This window comes from Leuresthes tenuis, unplaced genomic scaffold, assembly GCF_036924035.1.
Source record: "Leuresthes tenuis unplaced genomic scaffold, fLeuTen1.0.hap1 SCAF_19, whole genome shotgun sequence".
In the NCBI taxonomy this organism is placed as follows: Eukaryota; Metazoa; Chordata; class Actinopteri; order Atheriniformes; family Atherinopsidae; genus Leuresthes; species Leuresthes tenuis.
Genome location: NW_027325373.1, coordinates 18,327,589 through 18,349,637, shown reverse-complemented (window position 1 = coordinate 18,349,637; position 22,049 = coordinate 18,327,589). Strand labels below are relative to the sequence as shown.

Sequence of the window (22,049 nt, the reverse complement as noted above, 5' to 3'; positions counted from 1 at the left end):
AACTCTGTTGAACGTTTGTTAAGGTAGCACAGTCTTTCTGAAGCAGCAACTTTCAATCGGTGATTTCAAAATTTTACGTTTGACAGCATAAATAGATTCTGAATTTACTAGTTGGTAAAAAAAAATATTTCCACAAAGTGACATCTGTCATCTTTTCTAGAATATTAACGGTTAAAAATATTCTTACTTTACTGCGCACGCGCACTATAAGAGGAAGTACATGAAAGTGAAAAAAATCTGTACGTCTTTGCAATTATAACTACGAATATCAGCGTCTTATAGTCATACTATGCTCATATTATGATATTCAGACTCCAAAGTCTGCGACATTAAAGAGTGGTAACAGCAGCTCTGTAGGCTAAGAGGACTTGCCGAACGAAACCGGAAGTAGTTGGGGGGGATTGTCCTCTCAACGCCTGCTCAGTCCTCTGCGCTGTCGTCCAAGAATGGCCGCTGCTGCAGCAGGAATAAACAAGCATTGCGCCGTAGCGACGATGGAGCCCTGTCTCCGACACGGGAGGGGAGCTCATGGAGGCACCGTCAAGGTTGTAATAATGTCACTAAAATCCACAGCGCGATTGTGATTGATGCGATTAGTTAGCTTGCGTGATAGTCGAATGCAGGGCTCGCCTTCATGGCTTCTGGTTGGAGACGAATGCTGCTGCGTTGGCGTGGTGGCGGTGGATGCTAAACCTAAATCTGAATTAGATCAGAGCTACGTAACAACGTTTTATCACACGGAGATCGTTACTGACTTAGTTCGGAATACAGTTGGCTGTTTTTAAGTCTGGTGTTTGTGCAAGTAGCGTGCTAACAGAGCTGAATCTACCGTCGCTAGCTTTGGATCACTGCCGCTGTTTGGAAGTAAAGCTCGGTGAAGGGATTTAAAAGTCGCTGCATCCTGAGCGTAAGGAAGGAGCTGCTTGTTGTTTTGCATTTGTTTATAGGCCACGCGAAGAAAGAGAAGAGCAGCACTCGGAGATGTTCAGGCACTTAATCCAATTGACTCTTCGTCGTTCTCACAGCCCTTATTGAGCAGTTCAAAAATTTGCAGCTGGAAAGTGTTTCATCCCTCTGACTGCAGGAGTCACCTTGCAGCAGTGGTGGTCTGACAGGGGATCAACGTGTTTTCTGGCTTACAGGTGCTGGAGTGCGGTGTCTGTGAGGACGTCTTCTCTCTCCAAGGCGACAAGGTCCCTCGTCTGTTGCTCTGCGGTCACACAGTGTGCCATGATTGTCTCACCCGGCTGCCCCTCCATGGCAGAGCGGTCCGCTGCCCCTTCGACAGACAGGTCACCGAGCTGGGTGAGTTCACTACAGCGATGTGAAACTTTTCTGTCGCCGCTGCATTCATCTTGATGCTGGTTTTCCATGTCGTGGGGAAGAAGGTCCACCCTCCTGCAGTTCTAAGGTTTTATGTATGAAAACATGACGGATTACAGTGACACTGTGTCATTATTGAACACAAATGCATCCAAAATGCAGAAGCAGTGTGTGGAAAAACCATCAATGGTCCATGATCCAACAGCTTGTAGAAGCACCTTTAGCAGCAATAGGTTGAAGTAATTGTATGTCATCAGTCTCACATGGTTGTGGAGGAACTTTGTGCCACTCTTCTTTCCAACATTGCTTCAGTTCATTGAGGTTTGCAGCATTGGTTTATGCACAGCTCTCTCTCTCTCTCACAGCTTGAGGTCTGGACTTTGACTGGACCACAGCAACACCTTGATTCTTTTCTTTTTCAGACATTCTGTTGTAGATTTGCTGCTGTGTTTGGGATCATTGTTCTGTTGATGTCAGACAGGTGGCCTCACATTTGACTCTAGAATACTTTGGTATCCAGAGGAGTTCATGGTGGACTCAATGACTGCAAGGTGTCCAGGTCCTGTGGCTGCAGAACAAGCCCAAATCATCAGCCCTCCTCCACCGTGCTCGACAGCTGGTATGAGGTGTTTGTGCTGATATGCTGTGTTTGGTTTCCTCCAAACGAGCTGCTGTGCATTATGACCAAACATCTCCACTTTGGTCTGGTCTGTCCAAAGGACATTGTTCCAGAAGTCTTGTGGTTTGTTCAAATGCAGCTTTACAAACCTGAGCTGTGCTGCCATGTTCTTTTTAGAGAGAAGAGGCTTTCTCCTGCAACCCTTCCAAACAGCCATATTTGTTCAGTATTTCTCTAATTGTGCTGTCATGAACTTTAACCTTTAACATGCTAACTGAGGCCTGTAGAGTCTGAGATGTAGCTCTTTGGGTTTCTTTGCAGTTTCTCTGAGTATTGCACAGTGAAGTAACCTCTGATTGATATCTTAGAAAACACTTCCTACATTCTGGTTAGAGTGAATTTACTCTAACCGGAATGCACTGTTAGTACTTTTGTGTTGTTGTGTGTTTGTTGAGTTGTTTTGGAATTGGAATTTGTCACCCAGGAGGCTGCAGGAAAACATGTTTTTTTGTTGCAGAAATCTGTGATCCAGCTGACTGAAAGGATGGGATCATTGCACTCAATCTTTTCAGTCATTTTGCCTTGAAATGTGTTTACTCTTTCCTCACTCCTGCTTAGGTGATTCTGGGGTTTGGGGTTTAAAGAAGAACTTTGCTCTGCTTGAACTCTTGGAGCGACTCCAGAATGGAGCCACCAACCAGTCAGGGATGACTGACGATGCCCTGAAAGGCATGGGAGAAGTATGGGAGCTTACTTTATTATTCATTTATTTATTTTATTTTCATTTTTGTGCAAAGGCTCTAAAAGTCACGTCGCCCTCACACCTGCTGCCCCTTTTTGCCCACTGTCATTTTTCCATCTAGTGTATCATCCGGTGTGACGAGGACGAGAGCCACACAGCCTCCATGTACTGCACCGTGTGTGCCACCCACCTGTGTGCCGAGTGCTCCCAGCTCACCCACTCCACTCGCACGCTGGCCAAACACCGTCGGGTGCCGCTGGCTGATAAGCCTCACGAGAAGATGCTCTGCCCGCAGCATCAGGTCCACGCCATCGAGTTTGTCTGCCTGGAAGAAGCCTGTCAGTCTGGGCCGCTCATGTGCTGTGTGTGTAAGGAGTACGGCAAGCACCAGGGACACAAGGTAGGCGGAAACCACGTCGTCATGACAACTCAATCCATCTCAGGTGGTCACGCACGGTCAACGTTTCTTTTCAGCATGCTCTTCTTGAGTCTGAAGCCAATCAGATCCGCGCATCCATCCTGGACATGGCCCACTGCATCCGCACCTTCACAGACGAGGTGTCCGAGTACTCGAGGAAGCTGGTGGGCATCGTGCAGCAAATCGAGGGCGGTGAGCAGATAGTAGAGGACGGAGTGGGCATGGCGCACACCGAACACGTAAGACAGGTCACGGGGCTTCTCTCTCAGACTGAGCAGAGGTGCTTTTTGTGTAGCGTTAACATCTTTTCCCACTCGTCAGGTCCCGGGCACCGCAGAGAGCGCGCGCTCCTGTGTGCGCGCCTACTTCGCCGACCTACACGAGACTCTGTGCCGGCAGGAAGAGATGGCGCTGAGCGTGGTGGACGCTCACGTCCGGGAGAGGCTCATCTGGCTGAGGCAGCAGCAGGAGGACATGACCATCCTGCTGTCCCAGGTCTCCACCGCCTGCCTGCACTGCGAGAAAACCCTTCAACAGGTGCGAGACTCTAAAAGCATGAGCTCTGGGAACAAACTGGAGCATTCAAGGGCTGTTGTTTGCATTATAGTCTGATGTGTGTTGATTTGGATCCTGATGTAGGATGACTGCAGAGTTGTGCTGGCAAAGCAGGAGATCAACTGTTTGCTGGAGACGCTTCAGAAGCAGCAGCATCAGTTCACTGAGCTGGCAGATCACATCCAGCTGGACGCTGGCATCCCTGTCACCTTCACTAAGGTACACTGTCCCTGCTCATAGTTCATCCCGGACATTTGCAGCTTGAGTTTTCTGTAACGTGTAATCATCCATTATGTTTCCAGGACAACAGAGTCCACATTGGTCCAAAGATGGAGATCCGTGTTGTGACACTCGGGCTCGATGGAGCTGGAAAAACCACTATCCTCTTCAAGCTGAAGCAAGATGAGTTCATGCAGCCCATCCCAACCATCGGTAAAAAGGCCTTCTCAGCCTATTGTATCAGTTCACAATATAATCTGTTCAGTAATGTCCTAAAAAGTGCTTGTTTCTCATCCTCTGTCCAGGTTTCAATGTGGAGACGGTTGAGTACAAGAACTTGAAATTCACTATCTGGGATGTGGGTGGAAAACACAAGCTCAGGCCCCTGTGGAAACACTATTATCTGAACACTCAAGGTATGTTCAGGGCTTTATATGTTTTGGATTTATAGTCCATTTTGGCCTCAGTGACTCATGACACACGTTTGCAAAGCTCTTGGATTTTCTTTGTGCTGAGAACGTTGACGCTCCTCTCGCTGAACAAAAAGAAATGAGCTAAAACCCACTTCTGAAATTATTGGTGGCTCAAACTCATGGATAAAGGGATCAGTCTGCACAGCAGCTCTTTATTTTAACTCCACTTATGTCACACGATGCCAGGGAAACACAGCAACCATTTCAGCGGTGGTGTTGTTTTAGCATGCAAAGAATAGAACGTTTTTATGAGGATGAGCCATGTTTTCTCCCTTCTTTTCTGGTTAAAAAGTCGTACGGTTATATCCGTGTTTACATGCGCGGACCAGCAACGCTGTCAGTGCTGTCCGTCTGTGAAGAGGGCGCAGATGGATAGAACCGCCGGTTCCTGTTGGAAAAAGCTACTTGACCTTGAAATTGATGGAGCCGCAGTTTTTACAGAGATGTTTGATGTTCCGCTCCAAGACATTTCCAATAAAGTTAATTATACATTCCCAGTTCCAAAAAGCTGTTCCCGTCTAAAAGCAGAACACAAGGATTTCTAAACCTCAGAAGTCATTCTCTTTTTTTATAGAAGAACATATCAAGTGTTGAAAGTGAGACATTTTACTATTTGATGAAAAATATCAGCTCATCTTGAATTTGAAGGCAGCAACACGTCTCAAAAGTTGGGACAGGTCCATGTTTCCCACTGTGCAGCATCCCCTCTTCCTTTAACATCTGTAAACATCTGGGAACTGAGGAGACCAGCTGCTGGACCTTTGGGAGAGGAATGTTGGCCCATTCTTGTCTGATAGAGGATTCTAGCTGCTCAGCAGTCCTGGGTCTTCTTTGTTGTATTTTAAATGTTCTCAGTTGTTTAAAGGTCTGGACTGCAGGCAGGTCAGTCCAGCACCTGGACTCTTCTACTATGAAGCCGTGCTGTTGGAATAGATGCAGGATGTGGTTTAACTTTGTCTTGCTGAAATATGCAAGGCCTTCCCTGAAAAAGACGTCACCTGGATGGAAGCAGATGTTGCTCTAAAACCTGAATATACCTTTCAGCTTTGATGGAGCCTTTCCAGATGTTAAAGTTTCCAGTTCCACTTTGCATCAGTCTGTTTTCAATGAGTTTGGACAGAATTAGTTTTCAGCATTTTGCTGCCCCCGTCCCATCTTTTTTGAGACATTTTGCTGCCATTAAATTCAAGACGAGTTGATATTTCTCATTAAACAGTACAAAGTTTCACTTTCTACATTAGATAGGTTTTCTATGTTCTATTTTGAATAAAATATTAGTTAATGAGATTTAGAAATCATTGCTATATATTTTTTTTGGGGGGGGATCCATCTTTTCTAAGAACGATGGCACCATAGTTTACACATAGAGTTGTTGCTCTTTGTGGAGCTGCAGAAAGACCTTAACTTTGAAGTCTCTCTTGTAGCTGATGATCTAATTACTAATCAGTAAATGTTGGCCAAACAAACAAAATCAGCCATCTTATGAGGATGAATCCTATTCAGAAGCAAACGTCACAGCGTTCCTTCATTTATTTGACCTTCACGGCTCACTTTGAACCATCGATGTCAGCCTCATTGTGGCGGTTCAGGAAGTCACAGGATCATCAGTCAGTGGGCTTCATCCTCTGGGAGCCATGACTATCTTAAAGAAAAAGCACCTGACTTTGGCCTGTTGGGTTGTGGGAAATCACAGCCCAGCTCAGATATGTGTTTTATGGTGGTAAAAGAACCCAAAAGGCTTAATACGCCCTCTCCAACTTGGCACAGCCAGCATGATTATGCAATCTGGACCGTAGCATTGCACACACAAACTCTGCTGTTTCCACACTCCATTTAACCCCAAACTGCTGTTGCTGCGTGCAGCGGTGGTGTTTGTGATTGACAGCTGCCACAGAGACAGACTGATGGAGGCCCACAGCGAGCTGGCCAAACTACTGACCGAGAAGGAGCTGCGAGACGCCCTGCTGCTCATCTTTGCGAACAAACAGGTAAAGAGGCGTCACAGTGAGTTTCCACAACCTTGTTCTTCTCTCAGAGGCAGAGTTGATAATCAGTTTGCATTCGCAGGATGTTCCCGGCGCTGTGTCCGTGGAGGAGATGACGGAGCTGCTGAGCCTGCACAAGCTGTGCTGTGGGCGGAGCTGGCACATTCAGGGCTGCGACGCCCGCAGTGGGATGGGCCTCCACGAGGGGCTGGACTGGCTCTCCAGGCAGCTGGTGGCTGCCGGGGTCCTGGATGTCGCCTAAACGCCCCCAACCCCGCTTTCCCATACCTTCCCTTAACAACTGAACCCAAATGTAAGCCTCGGCTTGGTTCATTAGCTCTTCAGAAACTTAAAGGATGTGGCTTAAAGCCTGACTCCTCCTCTCATCTTTCCTTCTTTGGGCAAAGAAAAGAAAGATGTAAATACTTTCTCTTGCTTCTTTAACTCCATGGACCATGGAACTATCTCTAAGTCTGTCCGATCCGCACCCTCCTACCCTGGCAGAAATAAACGGACTAAATTAGGACTAAGAAGTTGCACTTAGTCATGTCTGGTTGCTTACTTTATCTCTTTTATTTGTTCTCCTTTGTTGAACCCTCCTGCTTATCGGGCATCTGTAGCTACAGTAGTGGACTGTACTTTCTATCTCACATTTACTCATCATAACCTCCTCCATGTGTGAACTCAATCCAGGGCTCCATGTAACAATTACACTATAATCTCTTGAGTTTTTGTCACACCTGTAATCATTTAATAATCCTGAGAAATGTACCTGTAGTTTAATCCAGAGCATTTGCAGGTAAGTGAGATGGGACAGAAATATAAGCTATGGTTTAAAAATCAACCCACTGGCTTCAAATTGATGGCCAAACGTTCAGATTTTGCCTTGTCATCTAATGTAAGCAATAGCAGCTGATGTCTACTCGGCTCCAGTTTTGTGTGGAACTTGTTGGGGTTTTTTTTTTTTGTTTTTTTTAAACGTGTGAAACTATTGAATGACACACCGGTAGAGTTTTGGTTTGAGTGGAGAGTTTTGCGTTACGAGCCGTTTACTGAACTTATTTATGAGCGGGAAGGTGGACGTTTCTTTGATGCGAGGTCGTTTCGTGGAGTGTCGCCCGCTTCTCTGCTGCCTCACTACCAGCTTTCATTTCAAATGAAGCACCTGCTGTTTCTTAGTGTGTATTAACCTCACTGCAAAAGAATATCTATATATATATATATATATATATAAAAAAAGTTTTGTGAAAACATTCGTATATCAACATCTCATCCAGTTTCCGTGCGTCTGTCTGTCTGCTTAAAAGATGGTACACCTTTAATCAGCTTTCAGTAAAAATGTGAAACGTAGTGAAACATTAAACCCAACACTGACACTTGCCTCGTTATTGAGGAACCATCGTTTGAGTGTGATCTTTATTCATTGCTATGTAATGTTTACTATTTGTATCTATGTATAAAAATACAAATTTAACAAAAAAAAAAAAAAATGCATGTGTGAAAAGCCTTTCCAGATAAGTTTGTGAACACACTTCCGTTTGTTTTCTGAGACCTCGAAGCACAAGGCGCATTCAAACCTTTGTTACAAGTGGACTTGATAACGGCTTTTGTAAATTATACATAATGTGATGCTGTAAAATAAACCATCAGACTTCATCCGTCTGTCTGGAAGCTTCTTTTTTTTTTTTTCCTTTTTACTGGACTTTAGAAGGAGTTCCAATTTTAATGGACTAAAACTAAAGAAATGAAACTATTTCTTAGAATCCCTCGCAGCCTCTTTAATAAATCGGTAAAAAAAAACAAAACATGCCTGTACAGATCCTGATTGAGACACACAATCACTTTATGGTGATGTTGATAATGCTGATGTCCTCGTACGGTTTGTCAGTCTTGGGGTTCACTTTGGAGTTGGAAATCCTCTGGACCGCCTCCATGCCTTTGGTGCACCTTCCAAACACAGTGTGCTTGTTATCGAGCCAGGGCTGTGAGGGGAAACAAAACATCAAAATCAGATTCAAAATGACCAGCCTCAACTTTTTGTTCGAGCATTGCTTTTGCCAAATGAAAGTGACTGAAGTATAATAACAGGAGGGGAACAGAACCGGGCACCGATTTCAACTAAATTCTTCTTCGTGTGAGCGTTAATGCAGAAAATGAATGAAGATTAACTTCAAAGCTGCCTGTATCCTGCCTTCTTTCTGCTCTCAGATGGTGTCATGAAAGAAAAGGTTGAAGGAACCATTGTTAAACTATCCTAAATGTTTTGATGGAATGCAACTTTACTCTGAAATGCTTCTTCATCAACCCAGGAAAGAACCCCTCGACTAAATGAACAGCTGAATTGAGTTTTCTGTCTATCCACGTGATTTCTCAGTGTTGTCATCTAGTTAAGATGTTGCCGGGCTTTAAATTGACAAACTTGGAATGAGACAACTTACAGTGGGGACCACAGTGATAAAAAACTGCGAGCCGTTGGTGCCGGCGCCTCCGTTCGCCATACTGAGCGTGTACGGGCGGTCGTGCCTGAGCGTGGCGTGAAACTCGTCCTCAAACTCTCCTCCCCAGATGCTCTCTCCTCCCATGCCTGTTCCCGTGGGGTCTCCGGTCTGAATCATGAAGCCCTGCATACAAAAGAGCTTCATCTGTTGTACAAAGACTTACTCAAAGTATTTCCTCATCTGCTAATTGGACAGAACACTGACCTTTATTACTCTGTGGAAAATGTGGCCGTTGTAGTATCCGTTCCTGCTGTGAACACAGAAGTTCTCCACAGTTTTCGGGCATCTAAAAACAGAAAAAGCAGTTGTCTTTATATGTTCTGAGATGTAAGAAGGTGCTTTGAAAGCCTAATTTCTGGCTGGAAACCTACTCCACAGGGAACAACTTGATGTGGATGTCTCCCATGGTGGTGTGGATGATGGCGCTGTCAGACACTCTCTTGGGACCCTCGGCCTGAGTAGCAGCCATCACCTCTTCCTTTGAGGGCTTCTCGTTAAAGATGTCTCTGTCTGAGTCTGCGCTCTTTGTATCCTCTGGTTCTCTCTTTGTGAACTAAAACAGAAAGGAAACAACAACATGTAAATAGAAACAGGGGGGAAAAAAACCTGGAATGAATGAATGGCGTCTTTCCTCACCATGTAGAAGCGGTTCTTCTTGAAGGCGGTGCAGAAGATGGTCGGGTCAGGTTCTACGTTCTGTAAGGCGGGGTTGTCGGAGGCCTTCATCTCTACTGTGGGCGCCACGGACATCGCCTTCGCGACACCCTGGAACAGACACAACTGAACCACGCGGATGTTCTCCAGCTTCCCGAGGATCCGCACACATCTGGTGAAGAACACCCAAGAACACCGGCGGGTCAACAGAAGCATCTTTGTTGGCATGGCAAATTCTTCCTGAGTCTGCATGTGAAGTCATTCTTTCAAAAATCACCAAAAGTTTGATTGGAAAAGATATTTAAAAAAAGCAGGGCTTAGCAGCTACTGTTTCCCTCATTAGCAGAATTAACTACTTATATTCCTTCACATTCATCACATCACATCAGGCTTGAAAGGCAAGAGGTTGCATCAATCCTTAGGGGTTAAACATCTGTCATGTGATAAAAAAAACAGGGATATGCTTAGTTTCTTTCCTCCAGATTATCATATAACATCAACATTCCTATAAACTGTAGGTTTCCTGTCTTACCTTGCAAAAATAATGACAACCTCTATTAACATAATATGTGAATACGCTATGAAGAAAGACAATATTCTTTAGGAAAATAGAGAGAATTAGAAAGTAAAGCTACTTCTTAGACACACTCTGTTGTTGCCTGGTTGAAAGCCCTCCCCGTCTTTGTTTTTTCCCAACATACCTGTTGGTTTCCACATTGATCACCTTGATGCCCAGCATGGTCCCATACAGGACAAAGTGGCCGGTCTCATCAAAAATGATATTTGTCAGTCGGATACCATCCACCTTCTCCAGTTCTCTCTCCACAGCCATTCGCCTCCCAAACTCCATATCGGGCAGCTGCTGCCTCATCTGCTGCAACTCTGTGAACATCTAACACATACCGCAGGTGTGACAAGCAAATTCACAACATCAGTAAAGAACCAGGCCGAAGGCTGCGTGACGACTTACTGTTAAAGATTCATCGAACACTCTCATCAGCTTTCCTGTTAGGAAACGGAAGATCCTCACTTTCCTGTCAGAGGCTATGGTGGCCATTTTCTTCCCATCAGGGGAGAAGGCAAGGCTGGTGGGGTACGTTTTGTGCTTTGCAAATTCATACAAGTCCGTGTCTGTTTTGTATTCCCAGCCCACATACTTGGGGAACTTGAATTCATTTCGAAGGCCTGTCCAGTATTCCAGCATTCCCGCTTTGTCAGCAGACACAATCACTCTAAACTTTGGATTGAGGCGGATTTTGGACAGCGGTGAGGAGTGCATTTTGTCAAAGACGTGAAGAGGCTCGTTGCTTCCTCTTCCATCATACACAAAGATCTTTCCAGTAGATTTTTCTGAACAAGCCACGGTGCAAATGGCGTCTCCGGGATTATAGATCCACTCAGACTGGCCCGGATGAAAGCTGCAGAGACAAACCAAAGCGCAGAAAAAACATCAGTGTCTGCTGTGTCCTTCAGGCACAAACTACAGCACCGTAGTTCAAACTCACCCCAACTTCAGCATATTGATCATGTCAAAGTTGACCACATCAAATACTTTCATGGCCTGGTCATCACCAACAGAGCAGAAAAGAGCTCCTTCAGCACTGACTGCAATGCTTTCAATCACACCTGCGTAAGCAGCAAGAACAAGGTTTGGGCTCAACAGAATGTAGACGAGTATCCAGCAGAACCTCCTGGCAAACTGCAGTGCAGGTGTTGGAAATTAAGTTGTGAAACATTCAGTTCATACCAAGGTGACTTCGAAAGTGTTTCACAAACTCTATTCCCTCGTCTTCCTTCTTCTTCCAAAATTTGACATGACCATCCTGGCTGGCAGTGATGATGAAGTCTGTCCTGAAACAAGGAGATGATTTAATGTTCGACAAAACGAAAAAAAAAATAGTTTTTTCTCTGTATGCATGCATGCTTCAATCTTGATCTTTGGTTACTTAAATTACTCCTGCCTATAAAGTTTTCCATAAAAACCTTTCAGTAGGGAAAATCATCATCATTAACCACTACCTCTTAGTGGCAGAAGTACATTCGGCTAACCGCACAGCATGTGATCTTTCTCACTTACCGTGAAAATATCTCAAATAAAAGCACACCAGCTATCAACAGTGATTTTGTCAGATAAACATCTTGTATAGAAAATCAATGACTGCTGAGTCATATGTAGTTTTAAGGAAGGTCATTCTTTCCCCACTATTGCGTTGTTTATAACTTCGTCATGGTGTCTGATTTTGTTTTCAAGCCTTCACCTCTGTGCACAAGACAGCTCTAACTTAAGTAATGCCTGGAATAAAACCCCAGATCCTGATGAGTTGAAGAAAAGATGAGCAGGAGCAACGATGAGAGAAAGGAGGAGGAAGTTACACTTTTTTTTCTCTCCCTTGATCGTCATGGTAATGTGAGATAACCAATAGAGAAAATGCACAAGTTTAGAGCAGTGCTTCTCAGTCCTCGTCCTTGTCCTCAAGGCACCCCACCCTGCATGTTTTCCATGTTTGCATGCTCCAGCGCACCTGATTCAAATGAATGGGTCATCCTCAGCCTTCTGCAGAGCTTAAAGACCTGACCCATTCAGGTTTAGAGCCCTGACGAAGACGCAACAGGAATATCAGGAAGACTGTACCATTTGATTTACAGAGAAATGGCTCAAGGGATGTTCAACATCTCTATAACCATTTTCAGACCATATGCAGGCATAGGGGTAACAGGGTTATACATAGAGTTCGTCTCTGTGGGGCCGACCGACGGATTAAGCGGGTATAGAAAATGGATGGATGGATGGAGTTTCTGTCAATGTTAGCTACTAAGAGTTCACTTGTGATACCTGTCAACACTTCAGCAAAGTTGTTGCCACGCTACAACAACACCATGATCAATTCAAGGCAATTTCTAAAGATTTTAACCACACTTCTCTTTGCTACACTGCATCTTTTAGCCACCACAATTGTAAAATCCGATCACATCTTCATTAAATACTTATTAAATGTCATAATCTCAATATTTTTTTAACAAAATGACCACAAACAAAAAGCTAGAAAAGGAGCTTTATACATGTATATAAATATGTGATAGCAACAAGTAACATTTTACAATGATTGAAAATCAAGTATAGTTATGTTAGTGGACACCCTGACGAGTGTAAGCAGTCAACTTTTCTTGTGATTTGCGACTTACTTGGAACAAACCAAGTGCGTGATAACGTCTCTATGCATGTAGCTCCGTTCATACATGGCAGCTGATGGAACATTATCCAGATAGACACGCTCGTATTCGAGTACTGAGGGGAAAAAAACAAACAAACAAACAATTAGAAATTAGCCACACTGTGGTTAGCATTCCTTAGCATTTATTAGCAAGACCCAACAATAAGGTACATTTAACGCAAAGAAACCGACCTTTTCGCTTCTTAGTCTTTGTGGCTTCGCTTGGCATGGGTCCGACCCAGTCGGAATCTTCTCCATCCCCACCTGCATCTCCATCTTGGTCGTCATCAGCTTTTCGCTTCAATTCCACATTGTTTTCAGATGCCGCCATTGCTGTATACCTTCCGCCTGGTCCTTTCTTTGTCAGGTCGCTTCCGTTTGGCTCATGGACTTCTGAGTTCCGAGCCTAATCCATCCAGTTAATAACCCACTATAACAGATTAGAGTTGGCACTTTATTAGCTATTCTATTTCGCTATCCTGTATACGTATTATATATAAATTGCCAACACACTCTTTAACCAGAACAGCTTGTTAAGGGAAAAAAAAGTATTGTTGTTTCCGCGGACCTATTGTCACAGAACATTTGGATCATACCAATATATGACAACAGGGGAGTTATAATCTAAGACCTTCTCGTTTGCGTTTGTTTTGTCACTGGTGTTCTTGCAGACTAATACGTAAATTACTTTATACATATATAGTCTTTTGAATTTGATGGTTAGTTTAACCAAATACAAAGTAAATAAATATTTCAATTTAGGAACCCCCGCGTAATCGGAAGTAAACAACGCGCTCACATGAACAACCAATATGGCTGTGGAGAGGAAAGACTGATACTTGTTACATTTAAGAAAAATCGTTATAATAAATATTTGAGATCCGATTTCTGTTTTATCGGCAGTTTACGTGTTGGTGTAAGATAATTAATTTTCTCGTGTCAAGAGAAAGCAGAAACTCAGCGGCAGAATGAGTAACATTTATATTCAAGAACCACCAACAAATGGAAAAGTGAGCGCGATATTTATTTCTACCTACTCTTTTTATGTACATTTCCAACAAGAAAATTCAGTATTTCATTCACTTACAAAATGTCTTAATGTCTGTATGTTAAGCAGATGATCGCTAAGTGTCGATACTTACGTTGTCTGGGAAAACGTCCCATGCTATGGGATAAAGGCATTTACCGTTTGCTACGTAGACGTTTCCCTCTTTTATGTGTTCTCAGGTCCTGTTGAAGACCTCAGCGGGTGACATTGACATTGAGTTGTGGTCTAAAGAGGCTCCTAAAGCATGTAGGAACTTTGTCCAGTTGTGCATGGAAGGTAAGCGTTCAACGATACACGAAATTTCACTTTAGACATTTAATTTGTCCAAACCATTGAATTCATTTTGTGGTTCCATGGTAAAAACTTGTGTAACTGTGTACAAAATATAGGGGAGACATTTTTTATTTCCTTGTAGATGTTACTAAATTATTAGCTTTGTTCTTGAAAACTTCTTGGAGGTAATTATGAAATTATACGACTGTAAAATAAAGAGTTGTGATTCTTTTTTGCATGTTTTATTTCTCGATGCATCAGGTTACTATGATGGCACAATATTCCACAGAGTGGTGCGTGATTTCATCATTCAGGGGGGAGATCCTACGGGATCGGGGACAGGTGGAGAGTCCATCTACGGCCGCCCATTCAGGGTGGGTTGGCTTCCCTCCTTTTATTTGTAATGCTTTATAGAAATTAGATCAAACATCATGAGAAAACAGCTGATTATAAAACAAACTGCTTCTTTAAAACTCGCAACATCTTTTCCAAACTATCAGGATGAGTTTCACTCCAGGCTGCGCTTCATCCGGAGGGGCTTGGTCGCCATGGCGAACGCAGGGCCACACGATAATGGCAGTCAGTTTTTCTTCACGCTGGGCCGCGCGGATGAGCTCAACAACAAACACACCATATTTGGAAAGGTAAACCTGAAGAACTGTTGAATGAACTGTTTCTCATGTCCATCGACTGTAACATCATCATAATTCCTCCGAGCTGCAGATGTTAAAGAGTTCTTTGGATGTGGCTTTTGTTTTTTTTTTCTCACTTCAACAAACCCTACGACAGGTCACCGGAGACACGGTTTATAACATGCTGAGATTAGCAGAAGTTGAATGTGATGCCGATGAAAGACCCCTGAATGCCCACAAGATAAGAACTGCTGAGGTACTACTGAGATTTTACATTCTTGACAACGTTTTTAGTCGTACGGCCCGTGTTTCACGCAGCAATGACACAGTTTCTGTCTTCCAGGTTCTGCATTCTCCTTTTGATGACATCGTACCCCGCGAAACAAAGAAAGCAAAAAAGGAAAAGGACAAAGAGGACGCAAAGAAATCTCAGTCAAAAGCCACAAAGTGAGCGCTCAGACTTCGTTCGTCCTTATTTCTGGAACAAAGTTTGTTGTGAAGCTGCTGGAAGTTTGTGGTCGGCTTGATTTGTTTGATAGTGGGTTCGTTAATGGCTTTTCATTTTCCTCCAGCTCATTAGTTGGAGGGTGTCCGAAACATTAGAAGCTTCAATAAAACTTTCACATATATTGTGAATAAGAATAAGAATATTCTTATTCACAATAAGAATATTGCTTATGATAGACGCAGCAGAAGGTTACAGTAGAAAATTACTTTCAGTAACCTGTTGTTTTGAGAAAACAAGTTCTGGCTTCTCAAGGTTGTGATTATGGTTTAACAAAATCTAGTGAGCCCTCATCTTATGGAAAAATCCTTTTTATCCCATTTTTATGACGTGATTAACCCGTGATCATGATTAACTGATTAAGCCAGCTGTTTTTTTCCCAATATCATGCAGCAAGCATGGTGTGGACAGCAGGCTTTTCAGGCATTTTGCACTAAACAGATCAGATTTTGTCAACAACCACTTGTCTATTTTTTTTTCAGTTTCTTTTAGGTCCATTTTGCTGCTGCTTTTTGTTTTGAAGTTGCAGTCTTTCACCCGTAGCTTAAGTTTCTGCAGCCTACGTCAGCGTGATGTTAAATGTGCGACCGATGTGTTTGTCAGGAGCCTTCTGCTGGCTGATGTGCTTTAATCAGTTTGCAAAAATGCCCGCCATCATGTGGTAGAACAATGCAGGGATTCCTTCCTCTATCTGTACCAGAGCACGGTTTTTAGAAGTATATTGATTTAATTGGCGTATGATGATTGTAAACGGATTGAGCTTCGCAGTTTATGATGAGAGTTGTGTTGAGAGCCAGTGTTTTATTGAGCTTGGCGGAGCAGAATCTGCGTGATGAGAACGCTGTCGTGAAAGTGACTGTTAGCATTCAAACACATGATTTTGAGTTAGTATTAAAGTGGATGAACCCAGAGACGTGTCTGAACGTGCTCAGGCTGCACAGCCCATATAATGAGGAGGAGGTCAGAGGAGCTCATAACAAAAAAGGGAGAAAAGAACGTGAACCAGTTCATTTTTGAAATGTGAACTCATTTTTCATGAACCTGAACTAATTCAGTTTTAGTCAGCATGAACTGAACTTTGAAGTCTGGTTTGATTTCGTTTGATTTGTGTTTCTATAAACTACATGGCTACCGTATTTTCTGGACTATAAGTCGCTCCGGAGTATAAGTCAATCAGTCAAAAAATGCATCATGAAGAGGAAAAAAAAACATATATCAGTCGCACTTATTCAGAAATTTATCTCACAAAATCCAAGACCAAAAACAGACTTTGTCCATGTTGATAATATGACCCGATGACACGTTGTGTTCAGTTACCTGCTTTTCAAGGAACTCACGGAATCTGTCGACCTTGGCTTGGAAGTCTGCCGACAGTTTCTGACACGCTGTCTGTGCTCTGATAGAGAGGTGGTTTCGTTGCATAAAGCGCTAACACCAAGAAGGCCCGTCTGCAAAGTCATTTATATTCATCTCCTTGGCAACTAACAGGACGTGGAGACGTAACTGCACCGTTGCCAAGCCTCTCCCAGCAGTACGTTGTTCAAGCACCCACCTGTGGACTCGTCCCTCCAGCTCTGGCCATCTTCCTTTGATTAGCTTTCTTTGTTAGCATATAGTTGTCACAAGCCTAGAGTCCTCTCACAGCTGTAAATAGCAATGTTTAGTTCATGCCACTCAGTATGAATTAACATTTAAAAAATTTATATATATTTTTATATAAGTCGCACTGGACTATAAGTCGCAGGACCAGCCAAACTGTGAAAAAAAGTGCGACTTATAGTCCGGAAAACACGGTAAATGCAAATTTTTATAGTGAGTATTGTTGTTATTGATGCTTCAGCACCAACGCTATGTTGATTTTTGTAGGAACTTCAGTCTCTTGTCATTTGGAGAGGAAGCTGAGGAGGAAGAGGAGATGGTGAATCAAGTCAGCCAGGTACTGAACTGCTGAGAGACCAGCGTATGTGTATGTGTATAAATTGTGGCATAATGTTTGTTAAAAGTTTTTATTGAACTTTAAATAGAATTTTTCAGAATTCGATGATTTATTATAGGTAAATAAATGAAAAATGTATAAAACTAAAAGTCATCTTCTTGATTTTGTTTGTTTCCTCAGACGTTTAAAGGAAAAAGCAAAAGCAGCCATGATCTTCTGAAAGATGACCCCAGACTGAGCTCTGTTCCAGCAGTTGAAAAGTTTGTGTAATAACTAATTAGTTCATTATTGTCTAATCTGTTGTTTTTGTTTTTAGATATTAACCCATTTTTATTCTACTTTCAAAGGAAAAAAAGGAAAGGAATATCTGGAACTGCAGCCCACGTAAGTTGGACAGGATGTAAAAAAGGCAAAGTTCATGGAGTCGTATTTAGATGATCACAAGTTAAATTTTTTCCTTTTCCAGTCGGATGATGAGGTAGACGGTGACGTCGAGGATGACGTGGATGCAGACGAGGAATATGACTCGGACAAGAAAGAGAAGATGAGAGAACTCATCAGTCAAAAGCTGAAGAAAGAAAAAGGTGCAGAGAAAGCAACGGAGTCCGACGAGGAGGAGCGAGGGAAGAAGCCCAGCCGCAGGTACGACGGCACGTGTCAATCAGAGTCAATGTTACCTTCTCTCATCTCTTCCTAAGCCCCCATCTTTGACCTGGTGGAAAATATCATGAGGTTAAGGATGAGCTTAAGATGGCAGGAGACAATTCAGCCAGGCCCAGAGTCATCCTAGAAATCCAACAGATGGCACGTTTATTCAGTAAATGATCCAGCTGCTTGTTGCCTTGGTCACTGGCTGCTTTAGCATCATAGCTAAACTGTTGCTTCAGTTGTAATGCAACGTGGTTGCCTGAGGGGGGCAGTGTTGGACTGTTTGATTACGTAGAGGGCCTGCTGAAGCCTTGTTCATAACCCTTTTTTATTTAATGGATGCAGTGGCATGAGAACAGATGCTTCAGACTTTTTATTTATTTATTGTTTTAGCCTTAGATATTTTAGTTACAAATAATTACTTTTATCATGGATTAATCTGCCACCTCTAATAAAAAAATGCACCAGTCCACACCTTGAAGACGACATCTCAGAATGTATCTCTGGGGAAAAAAACCCTCATATGCTCAGGTTAATATCATATGAGACTATAGAAATGTCTGTCTGTTAGTCAGTTGTTTCAGCTCTACCTTGAGCTCAAAATAAACGAGCATCCCATGACCACATGAAGGATATGAGATGAATATTTAGACAGCCCTTTGGCCGAGACAAACTAAAAACAATCATTAACACATATTAATTCAGCCTCTCTGTGGCAGCAAATTCCCCGTAAACATGCGTGTTTTGTCTGGCGGTTTCTCTGATGGGCTTGTGGTTGGTTTGCAGAAGCACTTTGATGTACAAATGACGCACCAAAGAGGGTTCATGTAGTCAGTTTAAAGTGGTTGTTTTGCCAAACTTCTTACTTTCTTACTCCGATGCAGCACATTTTGGGGATAGATGTGTGGCAAAAACACACACACTGCCTTGTATTTAGGTGAAATTCAACTTGGAGCATTTTTCAGCATACTTTCTTCCACTGTTATTGTTAATCATTGTATAGTCAGGAAGTCCAGACTTTTCTTTCTTCAAAAGAAGGGAAGAAAACATTTGAGAACCCCTGTGTTAAGCTAATATATTCTGAATATGTCTCAGTAATACTTGAAACTTGCCAAAAATGTGACTAAAGTGGTCTAACTTGGCAAGCTATATATATGATTGATAGAGAAACTTGCTTGGCGCAGTAATCTCAATCACTGTAATCCCCACCTTTGATCAATATTAAAGGGATAGTCCAGCAATTTAGATTTGCATCTTCAAGAGTTTTGAGTTACAGTTGATAAGATTTTCATGCAAATCTCATTTAGTTTGATGCTTTGGTGATAGCGGTCTACTTGTACTTGGAATAAAAATCTTGGTCTTCTTGGATGAACTAATTTCTTTTGTTTGTTACCAACTGAAGCAATTCGTTTAAGTTTGTTCCTGACAAATGAATGGCTTAAGTTGAAGTAGCAGAGACTGAGATTCTCCGATTGTTATGCAGCGGCTTGATGCAAATCAGATGTTGGAAATTTTAGACGTCCACTCGAACAATTACAATGGGACGGCGCTCGTGATTCGGTCTCTGATTGGGTCCGTTTCATACACCATAACGAGAATAACATGCTCAGATATTGCTCAATATGACACAAAATGTGAACATCACTCAGGTTATAATTGTTATTGACTGTATGCCGAAATGTGAAACATCGATGGTATTCAGGAGGCTTAATTTGTGTAAAACTCGCACTAATATCTGATATATTTTACAGCCTTTTGTTTTTACCTCTTTCATTAAAGACGCAGTTTGTACAGCTTGAATCACGTGGAAAGTATATTACAGGGGATCGAAGATGTCTCCGTGCTCTGTTGCAGAGATATCTACTGAAAATGGCATTCTAATCATCTTACATCAATACGAGTTAGAGTACACTGTAAACACTATAAAACGTTTGGCTAGCAACCTTTGAGAGCCACGTTGGATATGTTTTTATCCAAGCACCTCCTACATCTCCTCCCCAGACCTGCTCCGCATTGGTACTGCTACAGCTTCCCAAATGCATGCCTGCTTGTGGTAGCATTTTGCTACCACTTGGGGGCAGTCTCAAAGATACATGGAACACTGAGGTGTGGGATCACATTTTCTAGCGTTGGTCCTGTAGCTTTGTTCTGTCACGTTAAAGACAGAAGTCTTGTAGGACTGCTTTATTTTGGGTTAAAAATGATCCATATTGTCTGATCGTACTACCAGCTGACTCTCAACCAGTCACCTATGTTTAGCTTAATCTCTGAGGGCTACGTGCTGTTAGCTGTTTGGAGGACTGCACGCAAGCCTGTCTGCATTGGTCAAACACCCAATATCTTTCACTTTGTGTGGAGTGAAAGGGGCGTAGAATTACGTTTGTCTTAGCATGAATCATTTATCAGACGGCATAGATCATTGGAGGCTTGATCTCTGCTGCAAGCTGTGACCACTTAGCTAATCCACAGGTGGTCTCATAGAGTCAAACTGTATCAGTCGGTGGGACGACCGGAGGTTATACTGATAGAAGAGTGAGTCTGGCTAACGTCAGCGATCCCCTCCAGAAGAGGGCTAAATGTCTTCTTCATAGACTGCACCTTTAAGGAATCCAGTTAAGCCTTGAAAATATGAAAACGGTCCATGTCAAAGTTAAGTTCCCTGCCTTCAGCCATGTGGATTGTTCCATGTTGACTTTAGTTGCTTTGAGTTTAGAATCAGAACATTTCTGTCTTATCATGTATGTTGAAAGTTGAAAATGTTGGGATAGTGAGACAGAGAAGGGCAGTTTGACCACAGAGTCCATACAACGACAACGGTGGCACCCCGTTTGTGTATTTATTAAATATTCAGGTCATACACATTGAATCAGGAAAAAGGAAAAAGGTGAACGTTGTGCTGGTTGCGTGGCATTGTGACTGAACAGTATATCACAGTAAACTGCTTGAACTGCCATAAAAGCTGAGTTATAGACCTTTTTGTAATAGCAGGACAGGTCCAGGTGTATTAATGTGTGCCACATGTTCTATAAATAACCAGCAGGTGCAGAAGAAGAATGTGGTCCATCCGAGCTTATTGGTTTATATAAAGCGAGATATATTGTCATCAGTGTTCAACAATAGCTTCATATTTTCCTAATTTGGTGCAGCCCTGTTTAGCCTGTCAGTATGCCACGTTACAGGAGTGCAGCTATTGGGAAAGTCTTGTCTAATCAGAGCTGTTTGCTTACACGTGTTTACATGTTTCCTCTAAAATCAGAAGCTAGGAAGCCAGCCCACCCTCCTAGAAACGGTCCACTGTGACTTGTCAACTTTAAGGTCTAATCACCCACCATTTAGCTTTTGAAATTTGAACTACATAGAGGGTTAGGGTTAGGCAGGATGAGTCATTTTAAGAATTCAAAAAGCTCTAAGCTGTAAAGCTTCTTTTGATGCTGTTGGACACGATGCCACCAGATAAGTGCACCAACATGCATCTTACAGAAAGAATATATGTGAAAATGTAGCTCCATTAAAACTGCATCCCACATTTCTAATGATGCAAAATCCAACTTCCTCTCCAATCTCACACCTCCATGTTGTTAGAAGCTGAGACCACCCTCGTCAAGCATCCAGCATCATCACACTTATCGTGATCCTGAAACACACGCGTAGGTCGGAAAACCACGAGTAATCTAATCAGTCACCCTTTTATTGTTATTTGTTGTTGTTTATTTGTTGTTGTTGACGACAGAAACCATTGCAGCCAAATGCTCTCAGCTGTCAAAGTCCAGTTTCTTTCTGTTCCACACACACACACACACACACACACACACACACACACACACACACACACACACACACACACACACACACACACACACACACACGTTGCAGCTCACTGGACCAACATTAGTGGACCTGCTATTTGAAACAGGAATGTTGGCACGCAACGCAAATTACTTTCTGTGTTGAAGTAGAAGCAAACAGCGTGTGTGTTTTGAGCCAGCAGTGTGTGTGAACTGAAGGCGAGAGTGGAAGGTGATGGTCTGTGAGGCAAAATTAGTAAGAAAGAAAAAAAAAAAAGGAAAGCCCAAGAAGAACAGAGAGTGATTTATCTGTCATCTCTCTTTGATGCTGCAGGCTGGGCAGTTATCTCTACTCCATATCCTCCGAGCAGGTAGCCCTCAACACGCATTATGAACATACCCTTCTCTCATTAGTGCTAATGGGATAAGGAGCAGGCCCCCAGTCAGTAATGTGTGTGTATGGCCTGACTGACAGCCAGCTCAATGCAGGCAGACTGTAGTATATTAAACACAAGCGCAGATTG

At 42.9% G+C, this 22,049-nt stretch overlaps 3 protein-coding genes across 3 annotated transcripts in view; 2 read left to right on the top strand and 1 right to left on the bottom strand.

Moving 5' to 3' along the window:
- Positions 1–272: 272 nt before the first annotated feature.
- trim23 (tripartite motif containing 23) lies at positions 273–7,174 on the top strand. The gene is made up of 11 exons (XM_072372703.1): positions 273–545; positions 1,143–1,305; positions 2,561–2,682; positions 2,806–3,084; positions 3,159–3,341; positions 3,424–3,639; positions 3,742–3,876; positions 3,960–4,089; positions 4,182–4,292; positions 6,213–6,337; positions 6,417–7,174. The coding sequence occupies exons 1-11, from the start codon at positions 447–449 to the stop codon at positions 6,594–6,596; spliced, it is 1,743 nt and encodes a 580-aa protein (XP_072228804.1). The 5' UTR covers positions 273–446; the 3' UTR covers positions 6,597–7,174.
- Positions 7,175–7,719: 545 nt separating this feature from the next.
- ppwd1 (peptidylprolyl isomerase domain and WD repeat containing 1) lies at positions 7,720–13,060 on the bottom strand. The gene is made up of 11 exons (XM_072372702.1): positions 12,891–13,060; positions 12,670–12,772; positions 11,234–11,337; positions 10,992–11,112; positions 10,457–10,904; positions 10,188–10,378; positions 9,469–9,658; positions 9,204–9,385; positions 9,037–9,118; positions 8,773–8,955; positions 7,720–8,316 (listed from the first exon to the last, which is right to left on the bottom strand). Exons 1-11 carry the CDS (start codon positions 13,027–13,029, stop codon positions 8,173–8,175), a joined length of 1,887 nt encoding a protein of 628 aa, XP_072228803.1. The 5' UTR covers positions 13,030–13,060; the 3' UTR covers positions 7,720–8,172.
- Positions 13,061–13,485: 425 nt separating this feature from the next.
- Positions 13,486–22,049, top strand: part of cwc27 (CWC27 spliceosome associated cyclophilin) — a 36,935-nt gene continuing 28,371 nt past the window's right edge. Inside the window, exons 1-10 of the mRNA XM_072371887.1 lie at positions 13,486–13,708; positions 13,926–14,022; positions 14,281–14,393; positions 14,520–14,663; positions 14,809–14,907; positions 14,995–15,098; positions 17,023–17,092; positions 17,273–17,352; positions 17,440–17,476; positions 17,559–17,734. Of these exons, the coding sequence (XP_072227988.1) occupies positions 13,667–13,708; positions 13,926–14,022; positions 14,281–14,393; positions 14,520–14,663; positions 14,809–14,907; positions 14,995–15,098; positions 17,023–17,092; positions 17,273–17,352; positions 17,440–17,476; positions 17,559–17,734 (962 nt within the window). The 5' untranslated portion in view covers positions 13,486–13,666. The remainder of the gene's footprint in view (positions 13,709–13,925; positions 14,023–14,280; positions 14,394–14,519; positions 14,664–14,808; positions 14,908–14,994; positions 15,099–17,022; positions 17,093–17,272; positions 17,353–17,439; positions 17,477–17,558; positions 17,735–22,049) is intronic.

What these genes read in the sequence shown, in the direction of transcription:
- trim23 (XM_072372703.1), top strand. Translation starts at nt 447, where the DNA reads ATGGCCGCTGCTGCAGCAGGAATAAACAAGCATTGCGCCGTAGCGACG. An exon ending in CTCATGGAGGCACCGTCAAG is followed by an intron (nt 546 to 1,142) that starts GTTGTAATAATG and finishes TCTGGCTTACAG; the next exon opens with GTGCTGGAGTGCGGTGTCTG. An exon ending in GCAAGCACCAGGGACACAAG is followed by an intron (nt 3,085 to 3,158) that starts GTAGGCGGAAAC and finishes GTTTCTTTTCAG; the next exon opens with CATGCTCTTCTTGAGTCTGA.
- ppwd1 (XM_072372702.1), bottom strand. Translation starts at nt 13,029, where the DNA reads ATGGCGGCATCTGAAAACAATGTGGAATTGAAGCGAAAAGCTGATGAC. An exon ending in AGAAGAACCGCTTCTACATG is followed by an intron (nt 9,386 to 9,468) that starts GTGAGGAAAGAC and finishes TTTCTGTTTTAG; the next exon opens with TTCACAAAGAGAGAACCAGA. An exon ending in TTTTCCACAGAGTAATAAAG is followed by an intron (nt 8,956 to 9,036) that starts GTCAGTGTTCTG and finishes TTTTGTATGCAG; the next exon opens with GGCTTCATGATTCAGACCGG.